This window comes from Juglans microcarpa x Juglans regia, chromosome 8S, assembly GCF_004785595.1.
Source record: "Juglans microcarpa x Juglans regia isolate MS1-56 chromosome 8S, Jm3101_v1.0, whole genome shotgun sequence".
Taxonomy (NCBI): Eukaryota; Viridiplantae; Streptophyta; class Magnoliopsida; order Fagales; family Juglandaceae; genus Juglans; species Juglans microcarpa x Juglans regia.
In genome coordinates, this window is record NC_054609.1 from 2,159,833 (window position 1) to 2,186,474 (window position 26,642).

A 26,642-nucleotide genomic window follows, 5' to 3' on the forward strand; every position below is an offset into this window, starting at 1 on the left:
AACACACTAACGGGGGACACGTTTTAAATAAAGGAAAGCCCATTTTAAAAGAAAACCCTGTTCAATGATATTTTTAAATGAACGCACATATGCATGCACGCATGTAAGTATAATATGTATGAATGATGAATGCATGAATGAAAATCTATGTTATTATATTTTAACTGTATGAAGTAATGCTTACGAGTCATCAACTCATTTTAGTTTTTATGCATGCCCCTCCCCCCTCACAGGAACTGAATGATCAAGACGGACACGGCTCATGGGGAAGAGCACGGAATTCTAGACATGAGTTTTAATTGTACGAGAGACCTTTTTATTGTAAGTTTAGTGTTTTCTGCTGTAAACCTCTTTTATTCTAAAGCACATTTTATTTTATAAACGTAGAGTCTTGCACCCTGGGTATGCAAATAAAAAGTTTTAAATCGAACAGTAATTCCGGTCATTCTTTCTAAAAACTTTTTGTAAAAAGTTCCACCACAAGGACGGACGTTACATATTCAAACCTGGCATTCAAGATTAGGCCATCCCTCAGAGTCTACCGTGTGGCATCTCACTCATGATTCACTCATCTCTGTATTGGTACTAACTAGATAAACCCTATTTGTGAATTTTGTCAATTGGCTAAAAGCCATAAACTTCCTTCCCCTGATTCTTCCATTAAGCCCAAGGACCCCCTTGAACTTATTCACTTTGATGTGTGGACCTATCATATAACGTCAATCAATGGCTGTAATTTTATGTTATTTTTATTGATGATTTCTCTCGATTTTTAAGGATGTTTTCTCTTAAACAAAAATAAGATGTTCTCTTATGTTTCATCAAATTTAATAGCTTGGTTGAGAACCTATTCTCCTATAAAATCAAACAACATCAAACAGATAATGGAGGAGAATAACTCTCTCATGCATTTAAATCCTTTTTAGATACACATGGCATTTTACATCGACTCACATGCCCACATACTTTTGAGCAAAATGGAATATCCGAAAGAAAACTTCGCCACCTAACAAAAACTGGTCTCACTCTCCTAGCTCAGTCTCATCTACCTTCAGAACATTGGATGGATGCGTTCCTGACGACTACATACCTTGTTACTCGCATGCCCACTCCTGTCCTTGATAATCATTCTTCTTACTTCTGTCTTTTCCGAAAGCAACTTGACCATTCACTCCTCAAAACCTTTGGATGTGCTAGCTTTCCACTCCTGTGGCCATACTCTACTCACAAACTATCCTATAGAAGTAGGAAATGTATCTTTCTCGCCCATGCTGCAAGTCAAAAATGATATAGATGTTTTGATGCTCAAACAAGTCTGATATACATCTCCCGCCATGTAGTTTTTAATGAGAACAACTTCCTTGCTGCCATCCTACAGACTAACTCTCCTTCTGATGCCAACAGTCCAGTTGCCACCGTCCCTACTACACCCATTGTCACCTTGCCTATTACCACTCAAATCTTGGAGGATACTTTCTTGGACTCTGTTGGTCCCATCACAACAGGTATGACTTCCTTTTCAATACTCTTAGATAGTCCTGTTTTATCCTCTTCTACTAATACTGCTTTTGCAGCTACATCTCTCAACAAGACAGACCATACACCAGACTTACCATCCAAAACCACCAACCCCTCTTCCCCTTTCCCTCTCAATCTACACAACCTATAGAATTACTCTCGAATTTCTCCAATTCCCTTCCTCCTAAACAGATAATTACCCGAGCTCAAAAGAACTCCCTCAAACCAAAGCAATTTCCAGACTACCAACTTTATTTCTCCTCCAAACATCCTATCTTAGCCCTATCCTCCACTTTTCTTCCCTCTAAACCATGCACTTACCAACAGGAAACTAAGGATCCCAACTGGCAGACAGCCTTGCAACATGAGTTCTCTGCTCTTATTGAAAATAAGACTTGGACCTTGTGTCCCCGACCTCTTGATAAACACATCATTCAGAACAAATGAGTCTTTAAATTAAAACAAATGGCAAATGGCACCATTGAAAGATATAAAGCCAGGCTAGTTTCCACAGGCTTTGATCAAGAACATGGAGTTGACTTTCATGAGACTTTCAGTCCTGTTATAAAACCTGCTACAATCATACTTGTTCTTGCTTTGGCAATTCATCACAACTGGGTGGTCCAACAGCTTGATATATCTAATGTCTTCTTACTTGGCTATCTTAAAGAAGAAGTATACATGGAACAAACCCAAGGGTTTGAGGATAGTCGATTTCCCACTCATGCCTGTTGGTTACACAAGTCCCTTTATGGCTTGAAACAAGCACCAAGGGCTTGGTTCCGACGTCTCTTTCAATGCCTCTTTGAACTTGGCATCATGGGTTTGAATGTCGACACTTCTCTTTCAAACCTACATTGATCCTCTGTCACCATTTTCATTCTCATACATTTTGATAATATTTTAGTTGTTAGTAAATCCTCTGATGCAGTTTCAGCTCTCCTACATCAACTCAGCTGCGACTTTGTAGTCAAAGACTTGGCTGCCCTATCATGTTTTTTGGGTATTTAGGTTCACGGCACCCCAAACCATCTCCATTTGCATCAAGTTAAATACATTATGGACCTCTTTCATGACACCAACATGATTAGTGCTAAACCAGTCACAACACCATGTACCTCGGGTGGAAAACTATCCAAACATACTGGTGATCCACTCCTTGATCCATCAATATATCGACATATAGTTTGGGCCTTGCAATATTGCATGTTGACTCAACCTGACAGTGCTTACAGTGTCAATCAATTGTGTCAGTTTCTCCACTGCTCGACTTCAGTCCATCTCACAGCAGCCAAGTGGGTACTCCGCTCTATCAAGGGCACACTTGAATATGGACTCCATTATAGCAAATGTTCTCTAGCTCTTCATGGTTTATGTGACTTGAATTGGGCTAGGAGCCCTGATGATCGCAAATCAACTACGGGGTATTGCATTTTCTCTGGTCCCTACCTCATTTCTTGGATGGCAGAGAAGCAGCTAGGGGTCACAAGGTCCAGTACTAAGGTGGAATACAGATATATGGCCATCACTGTAACTGAACTCTATTGGGTTCAAATGCTCTTCAAAGAGCTTGGTTTTTCTCTTCACTCACCTCTATGTCTACGGGTTGACAACCTTGGTGCACTCTCATTATCCTCCAACCCTGTATTTCATGCAAGGACAAAACACACAGTGGTCGATTATCAATTTATATGGGAGAATATTTTCAACCAAGATATCCTTGCACGGTACATCTCCTCCACTTCACAACCTTTGGACATCTTCGCAAAAGGCTTGACTTCATCAAAATTTTGCTTACTATGTGACAAGCTCATGGTTTGACCTCTCACCATCAGTTTGCAAGGGACAGTTAACCAAAAGGTTCAAACTCTAGAGTCCAAGTCTATCCAAAACACTGAACCTGAAGATAAAGTTGATTACTCTCACAATAGCTCACTTGTAGACTTTTGAGCTTTGTACATGTCGTTGTAATGTAAGATAATATCTATCTTTCTGTTGTATATTTGAAAAGCATTTGATCTTGTAAAGTGCTAGTTATACATAATGAAAACTCTCATCTGATATTGCCTTGAACCAGATCGTTTAAACTTCTCTGAATATGTTAATTTAATTACATAGAGTATTTTTATTTAATAAATTTGACAATTCCTTGCTCATTTTGAAGCTTACGGCTTTGTCAGACTTGTTTACTTGCCTTAAAGTTGTTGGTCTTGGATGGTCTGTCACATGCATAGATCTAACCGGGATGTGAAGTGCTTAATTCTCTCATTATCTTCACAGGTTTGTGGCTTAAACATCCAGACTTCTGCAGCAATTTCGTCCTTTAATTGTCCCAAAAACTTGGTGCCTATCAGTGCCTTTGAGGCTAGCCAACCACTCTAGTTGCTAGGCATTCAAACTCATGCTGATAATCATGAGAGATCCAGTTTGATGAATTCGAGATATCACTTCATCAAAGTCCTTGTACTCAGTTGGTCCAAACCACACAATATTTCCTGCACAAAGTCATCCCAAGTGATGAATTTTTCTTCCTTCTTGTAGACTCGCTAAACCCATTGCCACCATTCATTCGCCTCACCTTCTAAGTGAAAAGAAGGCTAATCGCACTTTACGATCCTCAGCAATGCTCTGAAAATCAAAGAACTTCACCACTTGGTGTACCCATGTCATTGGATCATCGCCAGAGAACCATGGAAAGTCCATTTTAAACTATTGTGGATGGAATTGTTGGTGTCCTCCTTCTCCTTGGTGAGTAATTCGTGAGTGTGACCTCATTTATTTGTACTTTGAAGAGTCTTTGTCTCGCCGATGGAAAGGTTGCTCCTATGATGCCTCCAAAAACTCCTTGATTGCCTTCACACTTTCTTCTATTGCTTGAAGTCATGAACTTGTGTCTTTGGCCCCTTCCCGTATCTCATGCAAACTGTATTCCTAGCTTTCAAGACGTTCCTTAGTCGTAGTCATGTTCTGATATCACTGATGGAACCAAGATCTTACTACGATGAAAAGTGATAAATTGTTATCCACATAGGGCTGGAACAAACCGCAAGATTTATATTCTTTCTAATGATTGAAAATAAAGATTAGACCCTAGTATTTATAGGCATGCACTCCTGACCATGTACAGAAACCTACTCCTATTCTAATAAAAATAACAAGCCTACTCAAATTTTAATTTGAATAATATTGATAATCCTAACTGACTTGAATTAGTTTAAAGAAAAAAAGCAACTGATAGCCAAAATCCCTCTTCTTAGAATAAAACACAACTTCAACCCACTTCCTATTCTAGTCCATTGTGGCTTCTCCACTTCATAGTAAACTTCCTAGTACCGTTTCCATCAATTAACGCATTGGGCTTGACTTCTTTGGTCTTCATTTCTTTGATTTAACTCGACTTCCACTTTGGTTTTCTTCTTGATGCCAATCTACTGAACTTTGCATTATACCTCCTAAATTCTTCTTCTTCGTTCTATCCCATATGTTTTGATCACCATCCAAGAAATGACCCTTTCTGCATAACCCATTCAAAAGCATATTGAAATTAAACAAATCTAGCTCCACACCCTACGTCTCCAACTCATCAAGCATTCAAACTATTGAATCAAACCAACTCATGTTACAAAATGCCATAAAAAACTCACTTATAGGAGACCAAATCTGGTTCTATGGATAGTTTCGTTGGCAACTCCTTAAAAATCTCATTAAGCAAATCAAACGTATTCGAGTTCACACAAGCTCAAAGCGCATATATGCAATACAAAGGATCAAGCCAAAAACTATCTGACTAGGATCACGATTCACAACGTTACCTTCTATAGACTTAACTTTTTAGGGTTATAATAAATACAATATCTTTGAATTTCTCCCTTAATAATCTACTCTCTTTCTCCAGTACTCATGAATTCATGAACGATAAAAAAAACATCTTCATAATTTACGCAAGGTGATTTTTTTTTTTTTAGAATAGGGTTTTTGCATGGCGCTGACCGCCAGGCCTTCATTGTTGATGGTAGGACATTGTGTTGCTATGGTGGGTTCTGATTAAATCGGTGCGCGGAAGAAGAATGCAACATCGGGTGGTAAATTCGGGAAGTTGGATGGGATGGTGTTTGCTGATATTGTGGTCTCTAGGCCCCAAATGCTTCTAGAGGTGGATATTCCTTTCCGGGATCGACGGTTCAATGATGGGGATGTTTTTTTTTCAATTTTTCAAGGCGGAGATAGAGCAGTCGGCAGAGCCGTTTCGGTTCTTTGTGGTTTTGAAATTTTTACGTCAAAGGTTGTCACTTGATCATCTTTGTGGTTTTATCGAAAATAGGTGGGGGTTGCATTCGGTGCCTGTGGTGGGTCAATTGAAAAGCCCTCAGAATGGTCTTGTGCTGATTTCGAATGAGGAAGATTCCATTAGTGTTATGGCTCGAGGGAATTCATATGTTGAAGGGGTGGTGTATAAGGTGTTTCACTAGACGCCAGATTTCATTGAGGAAGAAGATTCTCCTTAGGTTCTGGTTTAGATTATGTTTGTATCATTCGCTTGGGTTGAAGGATTTATTGGTGGAGTATGATTCTAGTGTGGTGGTTGGATGGTTGTCTTTGGGTGTTTGCAAGTGTTGGTTTTTATGGGATTCATGGGAGGAATTGAAGGTGCTTGTTCATTTTCTTAAGGTTCAGTTTCGACATAATTTTAGATAAGCTAATATGGTTGTGGAGTTTCTGGCTAAAGATGATACGAAAGGGAGGATTTCAGATTTTATTGGAGAAGATTTTGTGCAAGGAAAACTTTAGGATTTAGTTCGATTGGATAAATTGGAATTCCTTATATTCAACTTTCATGTAATTTTTATTTTGAGTCACGTTGTATATAATATATATATATATATATATATGTCTTCCGTATCCACCACAGATTGCACGCATGATCGTTGATTTCCCATAAATTCAGCGCCTGCTAATGATCTTCTAGTTAGGGTATTTTTTTGGTAGCAAATGCTTTACTAATTAATCTCAACTGTACTACCGGGTATGAATTAATTATAAGCATCATTATTGAGACAGCTTAATTTGGGTGTTAATGGAGTTGTCAACTTAATTATAAGCATCATTAATTTGGGTGCTACTCTATCGCTCAGAGTAGTCTGCTGCAAGTTGCCGATAGGGAAAAATCATCTTTTCATTTTTTTCATCATTTTAAAACATTTTTAAATAATATAAAAAAATGTCAATGCACTAATAGTTATTTCCTTAACTATTAAGTAAAGAAAAAAAATTAAAATACATGAGGTGTCAAAATAAGGTGTCAAAGTAGTATTTTTCATATATATATGTGTGTGCACGCGCGCGCGCGTGTGAGATCTTTCATAACGGGAAATATGTATGTACAATTGTTAGAGTTATAGGGGTTGTGAGAGAATTTGATTTGATATTATCTAAATCAAAATATTTGATTTTCATAATTATAAGTTAAAGAGATTTAGGTACCGTTTGAATAATGAGTTGAGATGAAATAAAATGAATTGAGATGAAAGTTAAAAGTTGAAGGGCTCATGTCAAAGCTCACTAACGTCGTAATGTAGCCCACACAACCAAAACCTTTATAGCTCTCGATCAAGATACATGCGATGGCACATTCAAATTTGCTATATAATATAGCGATTGTTTTGAATTATTTTGAATTTACAGCACTTCTCTTAGAGATCACAAAAGGCTACATAACAATATTATGAGAAATTTGGGTATAGAATAATGCCCAATTCAAAAAAAAGAATGCCATTGAGAATAGAGACCAATTCAACTTATATTGTAGATTGGTAGCATAATCAGCGGGAAATTGGAATATTCTTGTGTATCCAAACAAGACCTAATAAGGGCGTTCGCCGTCGTTATTTCCCGGAGGAAAATAGTTACAAGTCACAAATATTCCGCCACTATGACACCTTACCTTGGCACAGCCCAGACTCGTCGTGTCCCTCCAAACAACCTGAGTGTAGTGCCTGCACTCCTCGTCCTTCACACACTTGTTGCTCTTATAGTCATAGAATTGCTTCTCATCTACAAACATCTTCACAGCCTCTAATACTGTAAAGCCACTCCAGCCTGAACAAATGTTCTCTGAATACGGCCCCATTGAATGTTCCAACACGCAGTCCCTCCTCTGGTTACCATAATTCTGAGCATAGGCTGCAAGGGTCTTGTTCCAAGAAATTGGACCGACACCCACTTCGGCACGAGCTGCATTGTGCGCATTCAAAAAGTCTTGGACGTCAGAGTTTTCAGCTAGAGAAACATGAGCTAGGGCTAACCCCACCAGGCATAGGAACAGGAAAGTCTTGCTTGAGTAGCCCATTCTCAAAGGTATTTCCAGTTCCAGTTACTGGGTCTTGTTTATTAGGTTGAATGGAACATATGGTTGGTTGCGGTATTTATAGGCAATATCTAGTAAATACTATCTCCCTATTTTTCTCCCTTATGTGTCCCAAATTTCTAATTAATCACAATGCAAATGCTGAAAAAAGCCTCAACCTAATTATATGCAATTTGAAGACACTTTCCAGGTCCTGTATTTCTGGTTCTTGGGGGAGAATTGGTCATATCGATGTTTATAGGAAACGTACAGCTTGGCTGATGACCTTTATCTCCCTAGCTATTTTTATCTAATTAAATACTATTCCAGACTTCTGATTATACAATGCTAATAAAAGCTAACTTCAACCGAGATCTTCAACCCAGATAGTTGTCTTAATAACAGTTTTTTTTTTCCCTTTTTCTCCGGCTTTCAAGTTCAGGGAGGGTTGTACTTTTGTCACGTGCCAGAATTAAATACCTTTTTCACATAAACAAGTTATTCTCCCTAAATCCAAGAGTGATATGAGCATCCTCAATGGGTTTTGTAAAACTCATTTTTATGTAAAATTTGAAGGAAAGTTGTTCAAAAGTACATCCAACGGATGATGCATTTCATATCTCTTTTAAATCTTTCTACAGTATTGCCGCTACATGTAGTGTGGACTGGGCACAAATATAAACATTTTTCTATTTATTTTTTCTCTTCTCTTGTACTTTTTCTCCCACAAAATATTAAAAAATATAATATTTAAATGATACGAATAAAAAATAGATAAGCTGAGGTATGATATATTGTAAAAGTCAATATGTAAAATAGAAAAAAGAAATTTCGGTGATGTATTTTAAAAGATAGGATGAAAAATCTATTGGGAATGCTCTTAAAAAGGAAAATGCTAAAGGAGGTTTGGACTCAAAACTCAACTTAATTCATCTCATCTCATCTAATCATTATATCTTTCATAAAAATTTTGTAGAAAATACAATAAAGAATTCAACTTTTTAAAATCTCAAAACAAAAATAATATTAAAAAATAATATTCTAATAATAATTTATTTGAATTTTAACTCTCATCTCATCTCATCTCAACTCACTATCTAAACCTCCCCTTAAATGTCCTGATAGTGAGTCTCGAGAATGGGTCTCAACACTTTTTTTTACATAGTGATTACGAAATGTTTTTTTAATGATGATGTGATTTTTATTTTTTAAATGTTTAAGATGAATAAAAAAATACAAGAAAAAAAAACACTGGAGAATTCCTTGAGAGGAATTATCGATGGTTGTTGTGCCACCATTTATAAAATCACATACAAAAATAAAATGTTATGAACCCACTAGATAGAACTCACCCTTGAAAACTAGCTTACAAGGGAAGGGTGCTTAGGGGCTTATAAACTATCAACTAATCTCATACTTAGTCGATGTGGGATTGTAACAACAACCACGCTCCGCAACCGACGTCCACGGCAGTCCCGGCGCTCACTCGGGCTGTCTGTGCACTAGGTCTTTTCCTAGCTCCGGGCAAACACTGCCATGCCGGCATCACCCCCCGTGCCGCACGATTGCAACCGTCGTAACATGACCTTAAATGTGGGGTGGCTCTGATACCATTTGTTATAAACCCACTAGGTAGAACTCACCCTTGAAAACTAGCTTACAAGGGAAGTGTGCCTAGAGGCTTATAAACCATCAACCAATCACATACTTAGTTGATGTGAGATCGTAACATAAAAAGGTACAGGTTCATGGTGCCCGAGTAAAAGATGTAATTACATTTAAGGACCTTGCTACGTCCACTGAGAAAACTCATCGAGGGTTTCTATCCCGAGTGTAATCTTTTTCCTTCTTTCTTTCTTGTTTGTCAAACATTATTTTAAAGCCCTTTAAACATTTAAAATAAAATAAAATTCCCAATTCATTAAAAAATACTTCATTAACTATTAAATAAAAAAACACAACAATCGGTACAAATCCTTGGTAGAATTTATAGGCGGGAAATCATTTCCCGGCCATATATATTATATATAGGATGATGTTGCATCTACCGAGAGTGGCCAAGTGTGTAAGTTTTTTTGTTTTTTTTTTTTTTTCAAGTACTTTTTAAACTCCCTTAAACTTTTTTTTTTTTTTAAATAAACTCATTAAAAAATAATTCATTAATCATTGAGTGAAAAAATAAAAGTACAAAATGTTGGTGGCTATCTCGGTAGGAGTTCATGTGTTTTTCTACATTTAATAATCAGGAGAATACATTCCAACAAAGCCACAGCCTCATCAGCAATCAAACTATATTATGAATTAGCGTTATAAGCAATAAAATATTGAACAAAAAATTTTGTATTTAAATAAAATATCAGTTTGGATCAAGATTAAATTAATAGTCTTTTAGATTTTCCAATGCGTATTTTTTTGTTTTCTTCAACTTATGCCATTTTAGTCTTCTCCACTCAAACAAAATTTACGAGATTTCTCATCACTAACATAGAAATAAAGGAGAGTAAGGGATAGAAAATCAAGTTGCGTAACCAAAACTTTATTTATTGCATAACATCTCTAGTTAAACAGAAGGTTCAAGCTCCAGAGCCCAAGCCTATCCAAAACACTGAACCTGAAAACAAAGTTGATAACTCTCACAACAGCTCACTTGCAGACTTTTGAGTTTTGTATATATCATTGTAATCCAAGATAATATATATCTTTCTATTGTATATTTGAAAAACATCTATCTTATAAAGTGCTATTTATACATAATGAAAACTATCATCTGGTATCACCTTGAACAAGATCATCCATATATTTAACTTGGTATCAGAGTATTATTGGCTTACACCATTTTCGATCCTTATGGCCCTCTCCAAAGATTATGCTGCTACATTCTTATTCCCAAACATCACTCCCTTGGTTTCTGTCAGATTAGATGGAACCAACTACTTAAATTGGACCACACAATTTATCCCTCTGCTGCGTAGCCATGATCTGTTGAGCATTGTGGATGGCTCTGAGTTGTGTCCCTCACAGTTTGTCACTGATGATGAAGGCAAACAAATTTCTGTCATTAACACTGATTACTTGTTGTGGCAGAAAAATGACCAATTCATTTTGGCATGGATAAATATGCCACCCTCACAGAGAAGATTTTGTCCATTGTTTATGTACAAAATACATCTTGCCAAGTCTAGACCACCTTGGCAAATAGTTTTGCACCTCACTCCTGCTCTAGAATTTCCCACCTTAAACGATAACTCCAAACTTGAAACCAAGGCAACAAGTCATACAATGACTATCTCATTAGTCATTACTGCCAAAAATTGGTCTAACCAGCTTGCAGCTGTAGGGAAACCTGTTGATGAAGAAGATCTAATTTCTTATGTTGTTGGGGGTCTCAATCTAGGTCACCATCGTTTCATCACTTCATTAAGCTTTGTCACCCATGAGTCCTCCATCACCTTCGTTGATTTTCAAACAGAACTGCTCAACTATGACCAACTGCTTGAAACACAACATAAATTTGTCCCACCAGAAAACACCTAAATAGCCTTCTTCTCATAGAAATCCAGACCCTTTTACAACAACAAAAAGCCCAACCAGTATTCTTCTAGCAAACCTCCCAATGAACCACGACAGTTTACTGCTCCACATTCTGTTGCACAAACAACAAGTAAAGGTTCTACCAATAGTCCATTCATTTCTAACACTGACCCTCCTTGTCAAATTTGTGGTAGAACAAATCATCAAGCATGGGACTGTTTAGCCAGAAAGTCAGAAACCATATTAGCTTCTCTAAAATTATGTCAAAACCGAACCTTAAGCAAACGAACAAGTACCTTCAATTCCCCCAAAAGACAACCATCCAACCCAATGTTTTGAATACCGTATCGAATGTCATACCGGTCAAGGTATTGTAACGAAATATTTCGGTACCGGTACCGTTTCGTGTACCATTTCGGGATAGTCGATATATGAATAAATTGTATATATAAATATATAAATATAAATTATATTCCAAAATAATAGTCTATATATAAATAAACTATATATAAGTACATATATATAAATTATAAATAGCCTAGTCTAAATTGTGGGTCAAAAAATAAGCTTGTAGTTCAGAAAAATGAAAAAAAAAATTGAAGGCCAAAATACAGGCTGAAATATAGGCCGATATCGGCCAATATTTGAGCCGGTACGAAATGTATATGATACCTGTACCTGCCCAGTGGCCGGTAAGGAAAATTTCGACCGAACCGGCCGGTATGATAAGAGATTAAAAATACTGATCCAACCACTACACTAGAATCATACTCCACCAAAAAATCCCTCAACCCAAGCGAACGATATAACCGTAACCCATCAAGTAAAGCACAATGCTCCGCAATTGTATTCGTCGCTTGGCCATAAAAATGTGCAAAACTGGCCATCACTCTTCTTTGTGAATCACGAATAACTCCTCCACTACCCGACATCCCCGAATTATCACAAGACCCACTATCCACAATCAGCTTAAACATCCCCACATTCGGCGCCATCCACGTAATCAGCCTTAGCACTTTCACACAAACTGGCCCAATTGGGCAATTTAATTCCTGCAGCACTATTAAATCATTAGCTCCCATTTTACGGAAGTGCCTCAGCCTACTATTGATGTCCATTAACGTTGATTTTACAACACGAATTATGATCCTCCAATCATATTTCATATTTTCCATCCTAGCTGTACATCGAAACCTCCAAAGCGCCCATGAAATAAAAAATGGAATAACCCCATGAATCTAGCCAACCTGAGAAGAACTAGCCGCACAAACCCACCACACCTTTCAAATTCCAAATTCTTGGCAACCGAACCCCACAAATAGCGGCAAAATAATTCCAAATTCTAGTCGCTCCCTCCCCTTCCCAAAGAATAATTTAAAGTCTCAACTTGGGGTTCAACACAGCTGCAACATTTTGAAACAATCGGGATTCCAAGCTGTTGGATCACATCATCCACAGGCAATGCTTTTCGTCAAGCCCTCCAACACATGAAAGAGTCCTCTATTTTTGAATTAAGAGCCAGGCCAACTTCGTGGTGAATTCTCCATCCACAGAATGCACCTAGACACACTTATCCTCTCTTTCCCTTAAATATAAGCCAGCCTGCAATATTTGTTCCACCACGTTTTTTGCAACAAGAGACCTCAATAACACCAAATTCCACCCTGTTTCATCCATCACCAACTGCACCTTCAAACCCACATCCCCTATCACGAATGATCCGCTACCAGAGGCCCATCTCCCAGCTAATTATCATACCAAAAATTCACCTTCCCACTCTGGAGCAACCATCTCGAGTTACATAACACAGTTGGCATTAAACACATGACCCCTTTCCAGAATCGAGATCCTCTCCCCAAAGACATAACCGACATAGTGTGAGCATTCCCCACATATTTGGCAAAGAAAACATCCTACCACAGCAAGCCTCCCAAAATTAATTTTTAGGCGAACTTCATAAGCAAAAAATTTTGAACCTCAGCAAGATCCAGTATTCCAAGCCCCCTTTCCTCCACCGGCAAACAAATCTTTCTCCAAGAGATCCACGTCCTCTTTTTATTTTCCATGGAAGAATCCCATAAGAAATTTGAGAAAAGTCCTTTAAGCACTGACACACCCCCTTTGGCAAATTCAACACTAAAAGCATATGAATGGCCATACTATTCAAAACATGCTTAATAAGAATAATCTTATCACCAGAAGAGAGCAGCTTGCTTTTCCAACCCGTTAATTTTTTTTTTTTTGAATTTTTACCAACAACGAATCAAACATCCGTAATCTCATTCTCCCCACATGCAATGGAATCCCCAAGTCTGTACACGACCAAGCGCTTCCTCAAAGCCAGAGATATTTTTCAATTCCTGTTTCTGTTCAATCGAAATATTAGTAGAGAAAAACAATGAAGACTTATGAGGGCTAACCAACTGATCACCAGACAAATTTTCATAGATATGAATCATGTCCATAAGGTTCCAAATTGGTGCCTTGCCACAGTTAACAAAAATCAAGAGATCGTCTGCATATAACAAGTGGCTAATCATAATTCCCCCACTGGGATTAAATGGCTTGATCCTTCCCAACTGAAACTCTTTATGCAACATCAGTGACAACACTTCCTCCGTTAAAATAAACAAATAAGGTGATAAATGATCACCTTGCCGAAGCCTACAAGAAGATTTAAAAAATCCCTTAGCACAACCATTCATCATCACCAAATAAAATGGAGAAGAAATACAATTAAAAATCAGATCTCTCCATTTATCCGAAAAACCAAATCTTCTCAAAACCTCTATTAAAAATCGTCAATTCACCCAATCGTAAACCTTGGCCATATCAATTTTTAGCATAACATTTCCTCCCTTTACCTTCCGATTAATTCCATGAACCAGCTCCTGTGCAAGAACCATATTATCAAAGATACTTCTTCCTTGAATGAATGCAGATTGTTCAAGAGAAATAAAACGATGAAGAAGCAATGCCATTCGAAATACCATTACCTTCCCTATGATTTTATACACCATTAAACGTAAACTAAAGAGGCAAAACTGCCCAAACCTCACAGGTTCATCAACGTTTAGAATGAGCACCAAATTTGTAGCACAAAAAAAAATCGAAAAAGGCTTTCACTCAAAAAATTATTTAGCCATCTCCACAAGATCTTGTTTAACAATATCCCATGAAAGTATAAAGAAACTTGCAGAGAATCTATCCGGCCTTGGACTACTATCAGACGGAATAGACCAAAGAGCCACCTTAACCTCCATCGACGGTATTGCACATAAGTCCTCGTTCTCCTACACTGAAACCGACGACACTAGTAAAGATAACGAAACCTCATCAAGCTACACATTGGTTGTTGTTAGCAGTTCTTGAAAGAAATCAACACCACCTTTATGGACCTCCTCCACAAATTGCAATAGCTGTCCATTCTCAAGCCTCATTCGATCAACCAGCTTATTTTTCTTCTTCACTCTCATCATTGCATGAAAAAAACTATATTAGAATCCCCCTCCACAAGCCATTTAACTCAAGACTTTTGACAATCCCACCCCTCTACCCACTTTTTCATCGTCGCTCCAAATAATATTAAAATCCCCCCCCCCTCGATGAACCACGAGCATCTAACTAGATCGTGCCCATTTAAAAAATCCCAAACCTCTATACACTTCCTTTGGAAGCAACTCGCATAAACAAAAGTCACAAGAACTCGCAAATTCACATGCTGAAACCACCCACTCACAGCCTGATCCGACTTTGAAACCAGTTCAAATTCAAAACCCTCATCCCAAAAAATCCAAAATTTTCCTCCAACCTCAGCATTATTAAAAAAAATTAGGCAACTTCATCCATTTTGCCCACCTACCACATTTATTCGCCTCAATAAAACATTCTAAAAGAGCCACCACGGATGGATGGCTTTTATTTAAAATACGTCAAAGCCTACTTTTCGACGAAATAATTCCCCTAATATTACACATAAGAATGTTCATCATAAATTAAAGAAATTTTTTGGAGCGAGTTCGCCGCTCTAGAACAACAATTGATTTTTTTTCCTTACCCCCTTAACTTCCTCAACAGCACATTCATATCCGGATTTGAATCAAAACATTTTGCAGCCAATTCAATCAATTCCTCGCCAGGCTCCACATATGAAATTGCTTGACTTTGACTAAACAAACCATCATCACCGAACCCATCCTCCCCCAGAATTCCCCTATCAGCCATACATTCAACTTCAAACTCCAAAGCCTCATCGACCAACTTTAGCGAACTCCTAGGAGTTCTTCGACCCACTGCCCCTAAAGCCGAGTACTTATCAGGATCTTCTTCAGTTAATTCAAACCATCCTTCCCGAAGGATATTTCTTCTTAACACACTCCCTTCTAGTGACAACATCAGACTCTTGAAAACCACCGTCCTAGCTATTTAAAACATCCAACTGTTTATTGAGACCACCAGCCCAATTATTCGCTTGATCAAATTGGGTCTTATTGTGAACCATCCCATGCACTGACATGAACAGCGCACCCATCGACCCTCCTTCTGCCTCATTCTTTTGTTGGTTAGATGAAGCCACTACATTTTCCCCCTGCACTTTCAACGACTTCTCCTTCTCGTGAAAACCCACTGCCTTCCAAATATGTTTAGTCCACTCTATTTTCTCCTCTTCTTGGCTTCCCGACCTATCTTTTTTCTAAAGCCGATCTCGACGTAAACATTTGTTCTCCTTATGACCTTGCTTTCTACAATGCAAGCAAAACGCTGGAAGCATTTTAAAAATCACCTCCTGAAAATGATTGTCTTCAAGCCCCAGAGTACCCAACCAAATTGAATGTCTCAAAGGCTTAGAGACATTAATTTCGACACATGTACGCGCTACCTGTGGATGAGTTACACATTCTGTCACATTATCCCTCTTCAAGAAACGACCAAAATCCCCTCCAATAATTCGCAAAATCAACTCATGAAAATAATTTGGAGGCAGCCCCGACAACGTAATCCAAACTGGAACCCAAGGAGAATCTTTTTCCTCAATGAAATTTGGCATCTAGTGAAACACCTTATACTACACCCCCTCAACATCTGAATTCCCTCGAGCCATCACATTAATGAAATCTTCCTCATTTGAAATTAGCACAAGAACGTTTCGAGGGCTTTTCAATTGACGCACCACAGGCACTGAATGCAACCCCCACCAATTTTTTATAAAACTACGAACATGATCAAGTGACGTCCTTCGACGTAAAAATTTCAAAACCACAGAGAACCGAAACAGCTTTGTTGACTGCTTTATCTCTGCCTTGGAAAAAAAAAAAAAAAAAAAAACATCTCCCCATCATTGAACCATGCATCCCAAGAAGGAATATCCACCTTTGGAAGCATTTAGGGCCTAGAGACAACAATATTAGAAAACGCCAACCCATCCAACTTCTCGAATTCACCACCCAACATTGCATTCTTCTTCGTGCACCAAACTAATCAGAACCCACCATAGCGACACCATGTCCTACCATCAATGACAAAGGCCTGATGGCCAACACCATGCAAAACCCGATTCTAAAAAAATTGCCTTGCATAAATTACAGAGACATTTTTATATTCGTTCATGAATTCATGAGTGCTGGAGAAAGAGAGCGGATTATTAAGGGAGAAATCCATAGATATTATATTGATTATAACTCTAAAAATTTAAGTTTATAGATGGTAACATCGTGAATCGTGATCCTAGTCAAATAGTTTTTGGCTTGATCCTTTGTATTGCATACATGCGCTTTGAGCTTGTGTGAACTCAAATAAGTTTGATTTGCTTAATGAGATTTTTTAAGGAGTTGCCAACAAAACTGTCCATAAAACCAGATTCCTATAAATGATATTTTTAAGGCATTTTGTAACATGAGATGGTTTGATTCGGTAGTTTCAATGCTTGATGAGTTGGAGACGCAGGGTGTGGAGCTAGATTTGTTTACTTTCAATACGCTTTTGAATGGATTATACGGAAAGGGTGGTCATTTTTTGGATAGTGATCAAAATATATGGGATAGAACGAAGAAGAAGAACTTAGGAGGTATAATGCAAAGTTGAGTGGATTGGCATCAAGAAGAAAACCAAAGTGGAAGTCGAGTTAAATCAAAGAAATGAAGACCAGAGAAGTAAAGCCCAATGCGTTAAATGATGGAACTATGAAGTGGAGAAGTCGTAGTGGACTAGAATAGGAAGTGGGTTGAAGTTGTGTTTTATTCTAAGAAGAGGTATTATGCCTATTAGTTGTTTTATTGCTTTAAACTAATTTTATGTTAGTTAGGATTGTCAATATTATTCTAATTAGAATAGGAGTAGGATTGTTATTTTTATTAGAATAGGAGTAGGTTTCCGTACATGGTCAGGAGTGCATGGCTATAAATACTAGGGTCTATAGTTTATTTTCAATCATCAGAAAAAATATAAAACTTGCGATTTGTTCCAGCCTTAAGTGGATAACAATTTATCACTTTTCATCGTAGTAAATCCTAGTTCCATCAGTGGTATCAGAACATGACTACGACTAAGGAACGTCTTGAAAGTTTGGAATGCAGTTTGCATGAGATTGGGGAAGGGGCCAAAGACACTAGGTCACGACTTCAAGCAATAGAAGAAAGTTTGAAGGCAATCAAGGAGTTTTTGGAGGCATCATCGGAGCAACGTTCCCGTCGGCTAGACAAAGACTTTTCAAAGTAGGAAGAAATGAGGTCACAATCATTAATTACTCACCAAGGAGAAGGAGGACACCAACAATTCCATCCACAGTAGTTTAAAATGGACTTTCCACCATTCTATGGCGATGATCCAACAACATGGGTACACCGAGTGGTGCAGTTCCTTGATTTTTTAAGCATTGCCGAGGATTGTAAAGTGTGATTATCCTATTTTCACTTAGAAGGTGAGGCGAATGTATTCATGGCAATGACTTTAATGATTCTACAAGATGGAAGAAAAGTTCATCACCTGGGACGACTTTGTGCGGGAAATATTTGTGCGGTTTGGACCTACCGAGTACAAGGACTTTGATAAAGCGATATCTCAGATTCGTCAAACTGGATCTCTTCGAGATTATCAGCATGAGTTTGAACACCTAGCAACCAGAGTGATTGGCTGGCCTCAAAAGGCTATGATAGGCACCAAGTTTTTGGGATGATTGAAAGACGAAATTGCTACGGAAGTTTGGACGTTCAAGCCACAAACCTGTAAAGATAATGAGAGATTTGAGCACTTCACATCCCGGTTAGATCTATGCAATTGACAAACCATCCAAGACCGACAACTTTAAGGCATATAAACTAATCTAACAAAGTCGTAAGCTTCAAAATGCGCAAGGAATTGTTAAATTTATTAAATAAAAAATACTCTATGTAATTAAATTAGCATATTTAGAGAAGTTAAATATATGAATGATCCGGTTCAAGACGATACCATATGAGAGTTTTCATTATGTATAAATAGCATTTTACAAGATTAGATATTTTTCAAATATACAACAGAAAGATAAATATTATCTTGGATTACAACGATATATACAAAATTCAAAAGTCTGCAAGTGAGCTGTTGTGAGAGTTATCAACTTTATCTTTTGGTTCAGTGTTTTGGATAGATTTGGACTCTGAAGTTTGAACCTTCTGGTTAACTGTCCCCTACAAGCTAATGGTGAGAGGTCGAACCATGAGTTTGTCACTTAGTAAGCAAAATTTCGATGAAGTCAAGCCTTTTGTCAATATGTCCGAAGGTTGTGAAGTGGAGGAGATGTACCGTGCAAGGATATCTTGGTTGAAAACTTGGGGGACTATAACACTAATTATTCTCTCCTGTATAAAGTGAGAATCGACCTCTATATGTTTTGTCCTTGCATGGAATTCAAGGTTGGAGGATAATGAGAGTTCACCAAGGTTTTCAACCCACAGACATGGAAGTAAGTGAAGACAAAAATCAAGCTCTTTGAAGAACATTCGAACCCAATAGAGTTCAGTACTAGACCTTGCAACCACTAGTTGCTTCTTTGCCATCCAATAAATGAGGCACGGACCAAAGAAAATGCAATACCCCATGGTTGATTTGAAATCATCAGGGCTCCTAACCCAATCCGAGTCACAGAAACCAAGAAGAGCTAGAGAACCTTTGCTATAATGGAGTCCATATTCAAGTGTGCGCTTAATATAGCGGTGTACCTGCTTGGCTGCTATTAGATGGACTGAAGTCGGGCAGTGGAGAAATTGACACAACTGATTGACACTGTAAGCAATGTCAGGTCGAGTCAATGTGCAATATTGCAAAGCCCCAACTATGTGTCGATATACTTATAGATTAGGGAGTGGAACACCTGTATGTTTGGATAGTTTTCCACCCGAGGTACATGGTGTTGTGACTGGTTTAGCACCAATCATGTTGGTGTCATGAAGGAGGTCCAAAATGTATTTACCTTGATGTAGATGGAGATGGTCTAGGGTGCGGTGAACTTGAATACCCAGAAAATATGATAGGGCTCCCAAGTCTTTGACTGCAAAGTCTCTGTTGAGTTGATGTAGGAGAGCTAAAACTGCATCAAAGGAATTACTAACAACCAAAATATCATCAACATAGATGAGAATGAGAATAGTGACAGAGGATCGATGTAGGTAGAAAAGAGAAGTGTCGAAATTTGAACCAATGATGCTAAGTTCAAAAAGGCCTTGAGAGACATGTCAAAACCAAGCTTGTGGTGTTTGTTTCAAGCCATAAAGGGACGTGTGTAACCAACATGCATGAGTGGGAAATTGACTATCCTCAAACCCTTTGGGTTGTTCCATGTATACTTCTTCTTCAAGATAGCCATGTAAGAAGACATTAGATATCTCAAGCTGGTGGACCACCCAGTTGTGATGAACTACCAAAGCAAGTAGAAGTCTAATTGTAGCAGGTTTTATAACAGGACTGAAGGTCTCGTGAAAGTTGTTTAAGAGGAAATATCCATGAAAATTGAGAGAAATCGTCAATAAAAATAACATAAATTTACAGCCACTGATTGACATTACGAGAGAGGTCCACACATCAAAGTGCATAAGTTCAAGGGGGTGACTGGACATATGGGAGGAATCAGGGAAATGAAGTTTGTCTCTCTTAGCCATTTGACAAAATTCACAAACATTGTTTAGCTTGTGTGAACCAGATACGGAGATGAGTGAATCATGAGTGAGATGTCGCATGATAGACTCTGATGGATGGCCTAATCATGAATGCCAAGTTTGAACAGGTGCTGTAATTCCTAAGAAAGTAGTAAAGGAGGAGCTGAAAGTTGAATTGTGCTTCTTCATATTGGTTTGTAGGTGCTGAAGATAAATGGGATATAAGCATGCTTCACTCGGATCTTGGAGGAGTATTTTGTTGGTATGCAGATCTTTCACAACAAAGGAAGAGGCAGTGAGAACAAAGTCGCAATTATTGTCTTAACATAGGCACTGAATGGATAATAAGTTAGAAGAAGCTTTAGGACAATGTAATATATTGGACAATAGAAAAAGAAGTATTTTTGGTTTTGATAGGTGAGGAACCAGTGTGATTTATAAGCAAACGTCCAACATTGCCAACAGTTACTTGAGCAGGGCCTTGATATGGTTGCTGTTGTATGGTAAGATTATCTAATGCAGAGGTGACATGATTATGAGCACCACAATCAAGGAATTGAGGTTGCTCATCCTCCTGTGTAACATGTGTGTGTGCAACCATAGCATCCACAATCAAGGAAAACTTCGGGGTTTAGTTTGATTGGATAAATTGAGAATTCTTTATATTCGACTTTGATGTAATTTTTATTTTGAGTCACGTTGTTTTAAAATATATATATATATATATATATATATATATATAGGGTGAGTCTACGCCCACCGCTGGGAGCTCCCGCTGGGGGCTCCCACTAAGGCATTTTGTGTCTTTTTTTCATTTTATTTTTTTACATAAATTTTTAACATCTTTAAATATTTTTTAAAAAATAAAAAATATTCATAATATTATTAAAAAAAAATACTTACTTAATCATGAAGTAAAAAAATAAAAACTAAAAAAAAATAAAAAATTACCAGCGGGAGCCCCCAACGGTAAGCATCGCATTTCTCATATATTTATATATATATATATATATATATATATATATATATATATATATATCTTCCGTATCCACCACAGATTGCGCGCATGATCATTAATTTCCCATAAATTCAGTGCCAGCCGATGATCTTCTAGTTAGGGTATTTTTTTGGCAGCAAAATGCTTTACTAATTAATCTGATCAACTGTACTTCCGGTTATGAATTAATTATAAGCGTCATTATTGAAACAACTATTTGGGTGTTAATGGAGTCGTCAGCTTTTTTATATATATATATATATGTATGTATGTATGTATATATATATGTATGTATATGTATATGTGATCTTTGTGTATATATATATATATATATAAGATCACAATTGTTGGAGTTGGGTTGTGAGAGAATTTGATTTGATATTATCTACATCAAAAGATTTGATTTTCATAATTATAAGTTAAAGACATTTAGCCTTTTAGGTGTCATTTGAAAAGTGAGTTGAGATCAAAGTTAAAAGACTCATGTCAAAACTCACTAACATTGTCATATAGCCCAACCTTTATAGCTCTTACATGCTATGGCACATTCAAATTTGCTATATAATATAGCCATTATTTTGAGTTTACAGTACTTCTCTTAGAGACAAAAGACTACATAAAAATATTATGAGAAATTTGGGTATAGAATAATGCCCAATTCAAAAAAAAAGAATGCCATTGAGAATAGTGACCAATTCAACTTATATTGTAGAATGGTAGCATAATCAGCGGGAAATTCGAGTATTCTTGTGTATCCAAACAAGACCTAATAAGGGCGTTCGCCGTCGTTATTTCCCGGAGGAAAATAGTTACAAGTCACAAATATTCCGCCACTATGACACCTTACCTTGGCACAGCCCAGACTCGTCGTGTCCCTCCAAACAACCTGAGTGTAGTGCCTGCACTCCTCGCCCTTCACACACTTGTTGCTCTTATAGTCATAGAATTGCTTCTCATCTACAAACATCTTCACAGCCTCTAATACTGTAAAGCCACTCCAGCCTGAACAAATGTTCTCTGAATACGGCCCCATTGAATGCTCCAACACGCAGTCCCTCCTCTGGTTACCATAATTCTGAGCATAGGCTGCAAGGGTCTTGTTCCAAGAAATTGGACCGACACCCACTTCGGCACGAGCTGCATTGTGCGCATTCAAAAAGTCTTGGACGTCAGAGTTTTCAGCTAGAGAAACATGAGCTAGGGTTAACCCCACCAGGCATAGGAACAGGAAAGTCTTGCTTGAGTAGCCCATTCTCAAAGGTATTTCCAGTTCCAGTTACTGGGTCTTGTTTATTAGGTTTGAATGGAACATATGGTTGGTTGCGGTATTTATAGGCAATATCTAGTAAATACTATCTCCCTATTTTTCTCCCGTATGTGTCCCAAATTTCTGATTATTCACAATGCAAATGCTAAAAAAAGCCTCAGCCTAATTATACGCAGTTTGAACGCATTTCCAGACTCTGGATTTCAGGTTCTTGGGGAGAAATGGTCATATCATTGTCGTATTTATGGGCATTCGGTATATTTGTATATTTATAGGAAATGGCTTGGCTGGTGACCTTATCTCCCTAGCTATTTTTATCCCTTATATACTGTTCCAGACTTCTAATTATATACAATGCAAATAAAAACCTAGATAGGATAATTCGAGGCTTTATCAGGTGTCTTAATAACAGTTTTTTTCCCTTTTTCTCCCTTCAAGTTCAGGGAGGGTTTTACTAGTGTGATGTACCAGAATTAAACACCTTTTTCTCAGAAACAAATTATTCTCCCAAAATCCAAGAGTGATATTTATAAAATCACATACAAAAATAAATAGGTAACAGGTTCATGATGCCCAAGTAAAAGATGCAATTACCTTTAAGGATCAGGAGAATACATTCCAGCAAAGCCACAGCCCCATCAGCAATCAAACTATATTATGAATTAGCGTTACAAGCAATAAAGGAGAGTAAGGGATAGAAGATCGAGTTGCTTAACCAAAATTTTATTTATTGCATAATATCTCAGAATATGCTAATTTAATTACATAAAGTATTTTTTATTTAATAAATTTAACAATCCTTGCGCATTTTGCAACTTACTACTTTGCTAGACTAGTTTACCTGCCTTAAAGTTGTCGATCTTGATGGTCTTTCACATGCAGAGATCTAACCGGGATGCGAAGTGCTCAATTCTCTCATCTTCACAGGTTTCTCATACAGATCAATTGCAGGATCTTCAGAGATTTATAGCAAAAACCAGTATAAGTTTGAGAGTAACTCTGGACAGACAGAACTTGAAGTCCGAAGAGAAAATAGACTTGAGGCAGATCAATTACCCAATAAAGCTGCTTTCTTTCTTAGCTTTTTTCTTATGAGTAGTGGGATTCCTCTCACTTATGATTAAAAGAATTTCAATATATATATATTAAAACTGTAATGGGAATTATGCTGCAGCGATTTGAGGTTCTTGATTTGCTTGCTGCTGAACTGATATACATGAACAGGAAAACAACTACACACTTTCAGCTGGATGCAGTTTTTACATAAACATGGGAAAGCCGTAGAACTAAACAACTGAAGGCAATGTCAGGTCATACCGACAGTAGCTATTTGTCTTTCCAAGTTGCGCGAGCTTCTTAGCTTCCTTCATTTTGGACTCCATAACCAGTCCATCCACCACCAGCTGCAATAACGAAACATCAACCAAGAAACTTCTTCTGAAAATTTCCTTGCACAGTTCAAAAGCGAGGCCCAGCTCACCCTTCTCACAAATATAGGGAACAACTATCTCGAAAGTCCTTTTACCTGGGGCACCCTTTCTCTCTCCTATATTATCGTACCACCACTTAGCTTCCTCCAAGTTTCCCTCGTTAACATATCCTTCAATCACAGCGTTGAAACTTAACGAGTTGGGCTTGACTTCTCTGGTCTTCATTTCTTCCATTAACTCGACTGCCACTTTGGTTTTCTTCTGTGATGCCAATCCAATCAACTTTGCATTATAGCTCCTAATGTCAGGATCAATGTTCTTCTTCTTCATTCTATCCCATGTGTTTTCACCATCCAAAAAACGACCCTTTCCGTATAACCCATTCAAAAGCGTATTGAAAGTAAACAAATCTGGCTCCACACCATGCGTCTCCAACTCATCTAGCATTGAAACCGCCGAATCAAACCAACCCATGTGACAAAATGCCTTAATAGCTGTATTATAGGAGACCAAATCTGGTTCTATGGACAGTTTCATTGGCAACTCCTTAAAAAGCTCATTAACCAAATCAAACTTCTTGGAGTTCAGACAAGCTCCTAAAAGTGCATTGAACGATAGAACAGTCTGGCTGCAACTTCGCTCGGGCATTTCATCAAACACTCTTTTGGCATGATAGAACATGCCTGATTTTCCATATAATGAGATTAGCCGGACCGTGAAGCCTTCTTTAGAGATATCCTCATACTTCTTTTGGTCTTCAAGGATCTCTTCGATCCATCTGAAGTGTTTTGCCTTCGCGAGCCGGCGGACCGTGTCTTCATAAATACCAGCTCGGGTACGAAATCGACTAAGCTCGGAGAACTTCTTGAACTTGTGGACGAGGAGCTCGAGGCTGCGTTCTCTGTAAAGATCATTTGCAATGGATTTTATGCTAGTTGTGGATTCAGGTTGGAGGACAGTGGTGAAAGAGCGGCGAACAATGCCAGAAAACCACATCGTTAGTGCTTGTTGGGGAGTTTTGGGGTTGGAAGAGGACGGAAGGAGCGAAAATGAGGCAAGGATTCCGGCTATTTCTCTCTCTTCTTTTTAATCACGATTCTCTTAACTATATAATCTAAGGATAAATACTTTTAATTCACAAAAATAATCTAAGGATAACTATATAATCACGATTTCATAAAAATAAATTTATAGATGACATGATTTAATATTGTACATCTTATTATACACTAAGTTTTATTCTAAATAAATTTAAAATATAGGTAAAGCTATATCGGCTTAAGAGTTAACTTTTGGGAAAGTTATTTACACTTCACTTCCTACGGCACTTCTCTAATCTGTATGTATTTACTATTCGAAATCCTCTCTTTAAAGTTCAAACAGTAAAAATTAGCTATATTACATATTAAAATCATTTCAACTAATCTCAAACCAATCATTAATAGAATCTTTTACAGTTAAAAATTAAATATATCTCAATCTACTTTATATATTAAAGCACATATCTCAACTTATTTCATATATTTAAACAATTCACAAAATATTACTATTCAAAAATAATTTGAGACCATCTAAACATCCAAACGATACCTAAAAGCTGTTTATAGTGGCAATTTACGCTTGAGATCAACTTGAGCTATAAATATGGTAACTCTAGAGTTAAATAAATTAGTGCCTAACAAAATTTTATAATATTTATTGACCAATTAATAAAATCTAAGAAAATTACTAGAATAATTATAAATATTATCGAAATCACTTTTTATGTATTTATATGGATAATAAGATAAATATTTTAGCCACAAAAAAAATTACACAAAAGTAAACTATAAACTGATATAGCTTAATATGATACGTCAAATTGTAAAGTAAGTCTAACAGATCTGATAAAACTAGGTTAATTTGATAATATACTTTCGTATAATTTCTGTGCGTCTTTAATAGTTATTGTACGAAAATGATGGGTTAAGTTGACTAGAGATTAGGGGTGATAAATAGTCCGGTCGGACCAAACGGACCGACCATTTCGATCTGGACTGGACCAGACCAAGACTGAGACCGGTCCACGTTTTAGAAGACCGAAAAGTTTCAGTCCGGTCCACGGTCCAAGATTTTTCTGGACCGAATGAAAAATAAAAATAAAAAAATATTTTATATATATTAATTATATATTAATTGTACAATTAAAATAATTGTACAATTAATAATTGTAAATATTAACTAATATATAATATAAATTAGTTAATTATATAGTAATTATATAAATTAATAATATAATTTTCATCTAATTTATTATCATTGACCATATAAAATATAAAATATTTTTTTATTGAATCTGTTACATAATCCACATTAATAAGTCACTTAATTTAATTTAATATTTTAAATAAATTTTTTTATTAATTATTTAAAAAAATAAAAAAAAATT

At 37.1% G+C, this 26,642-nt stretch overlaps 3 protein-coding genes across 3 annotated transcripts; all 3 read right to left on the reverse strand.

Moving 5' to 3' along the window:
• Positions 1–7,091: 7,091 nt before the first annotated feature.
• On the reverse strand, positions 7,092–8,010 carry LOC121244943 (basic form of pathogenesis-related protein 1-like). The gene has a single exon (XM_041143196.1). It carries the CDS (start codon positions 7,862–7,864, stop codon positions 7,379–7,381), a length of 486 nt encoding a protein of 161 aa, XP_040999130.1. The 5' UTR covers positions 7,865–8,010; the 3' UTR covers positions 7,092–7,378.
• Positions 8,011–22,179: 14,169 nt separating this feature from the next.
• On the reverse strand, positions 22,180–22,812 carry LOC121244942 (basic form of pathogenesis-related protein 1-like). The gene has a single exon (XM_041143195.1). It carries the CDS (start codon positions 22,767–22,769, stop codon positions 22,284–22,286), a length of 486 nt encoding a protein of 161 aa, XP_040999129.1. The 5' UTR covers positions 22,770–22,812; the 3' UTR covers positions 22,180–22,283.
• A 1,061-nt stretch (positions 22,813–23,873) lies between these two features.
• Positions 23,874–25,363, reverse strand: LOC121244997 (pentatricopeptide repeat-containing protein At3g13160, mitochondrial-like). Its single transcript, XM_041143260.1, has one exon. It carries the CDS (start codon positions 25,208–25,210, stop codon positions 24,071–24,073), a length of 1,140 nt encoding a protein of 379 aa, XP_040999194.1. The 5' UTR covers positions 25,211–25,363; the 3' UTR covers positions 23,874–24,070.
• Positions 25,364–26,642: the final 1,279 nt, after the last annotated feature.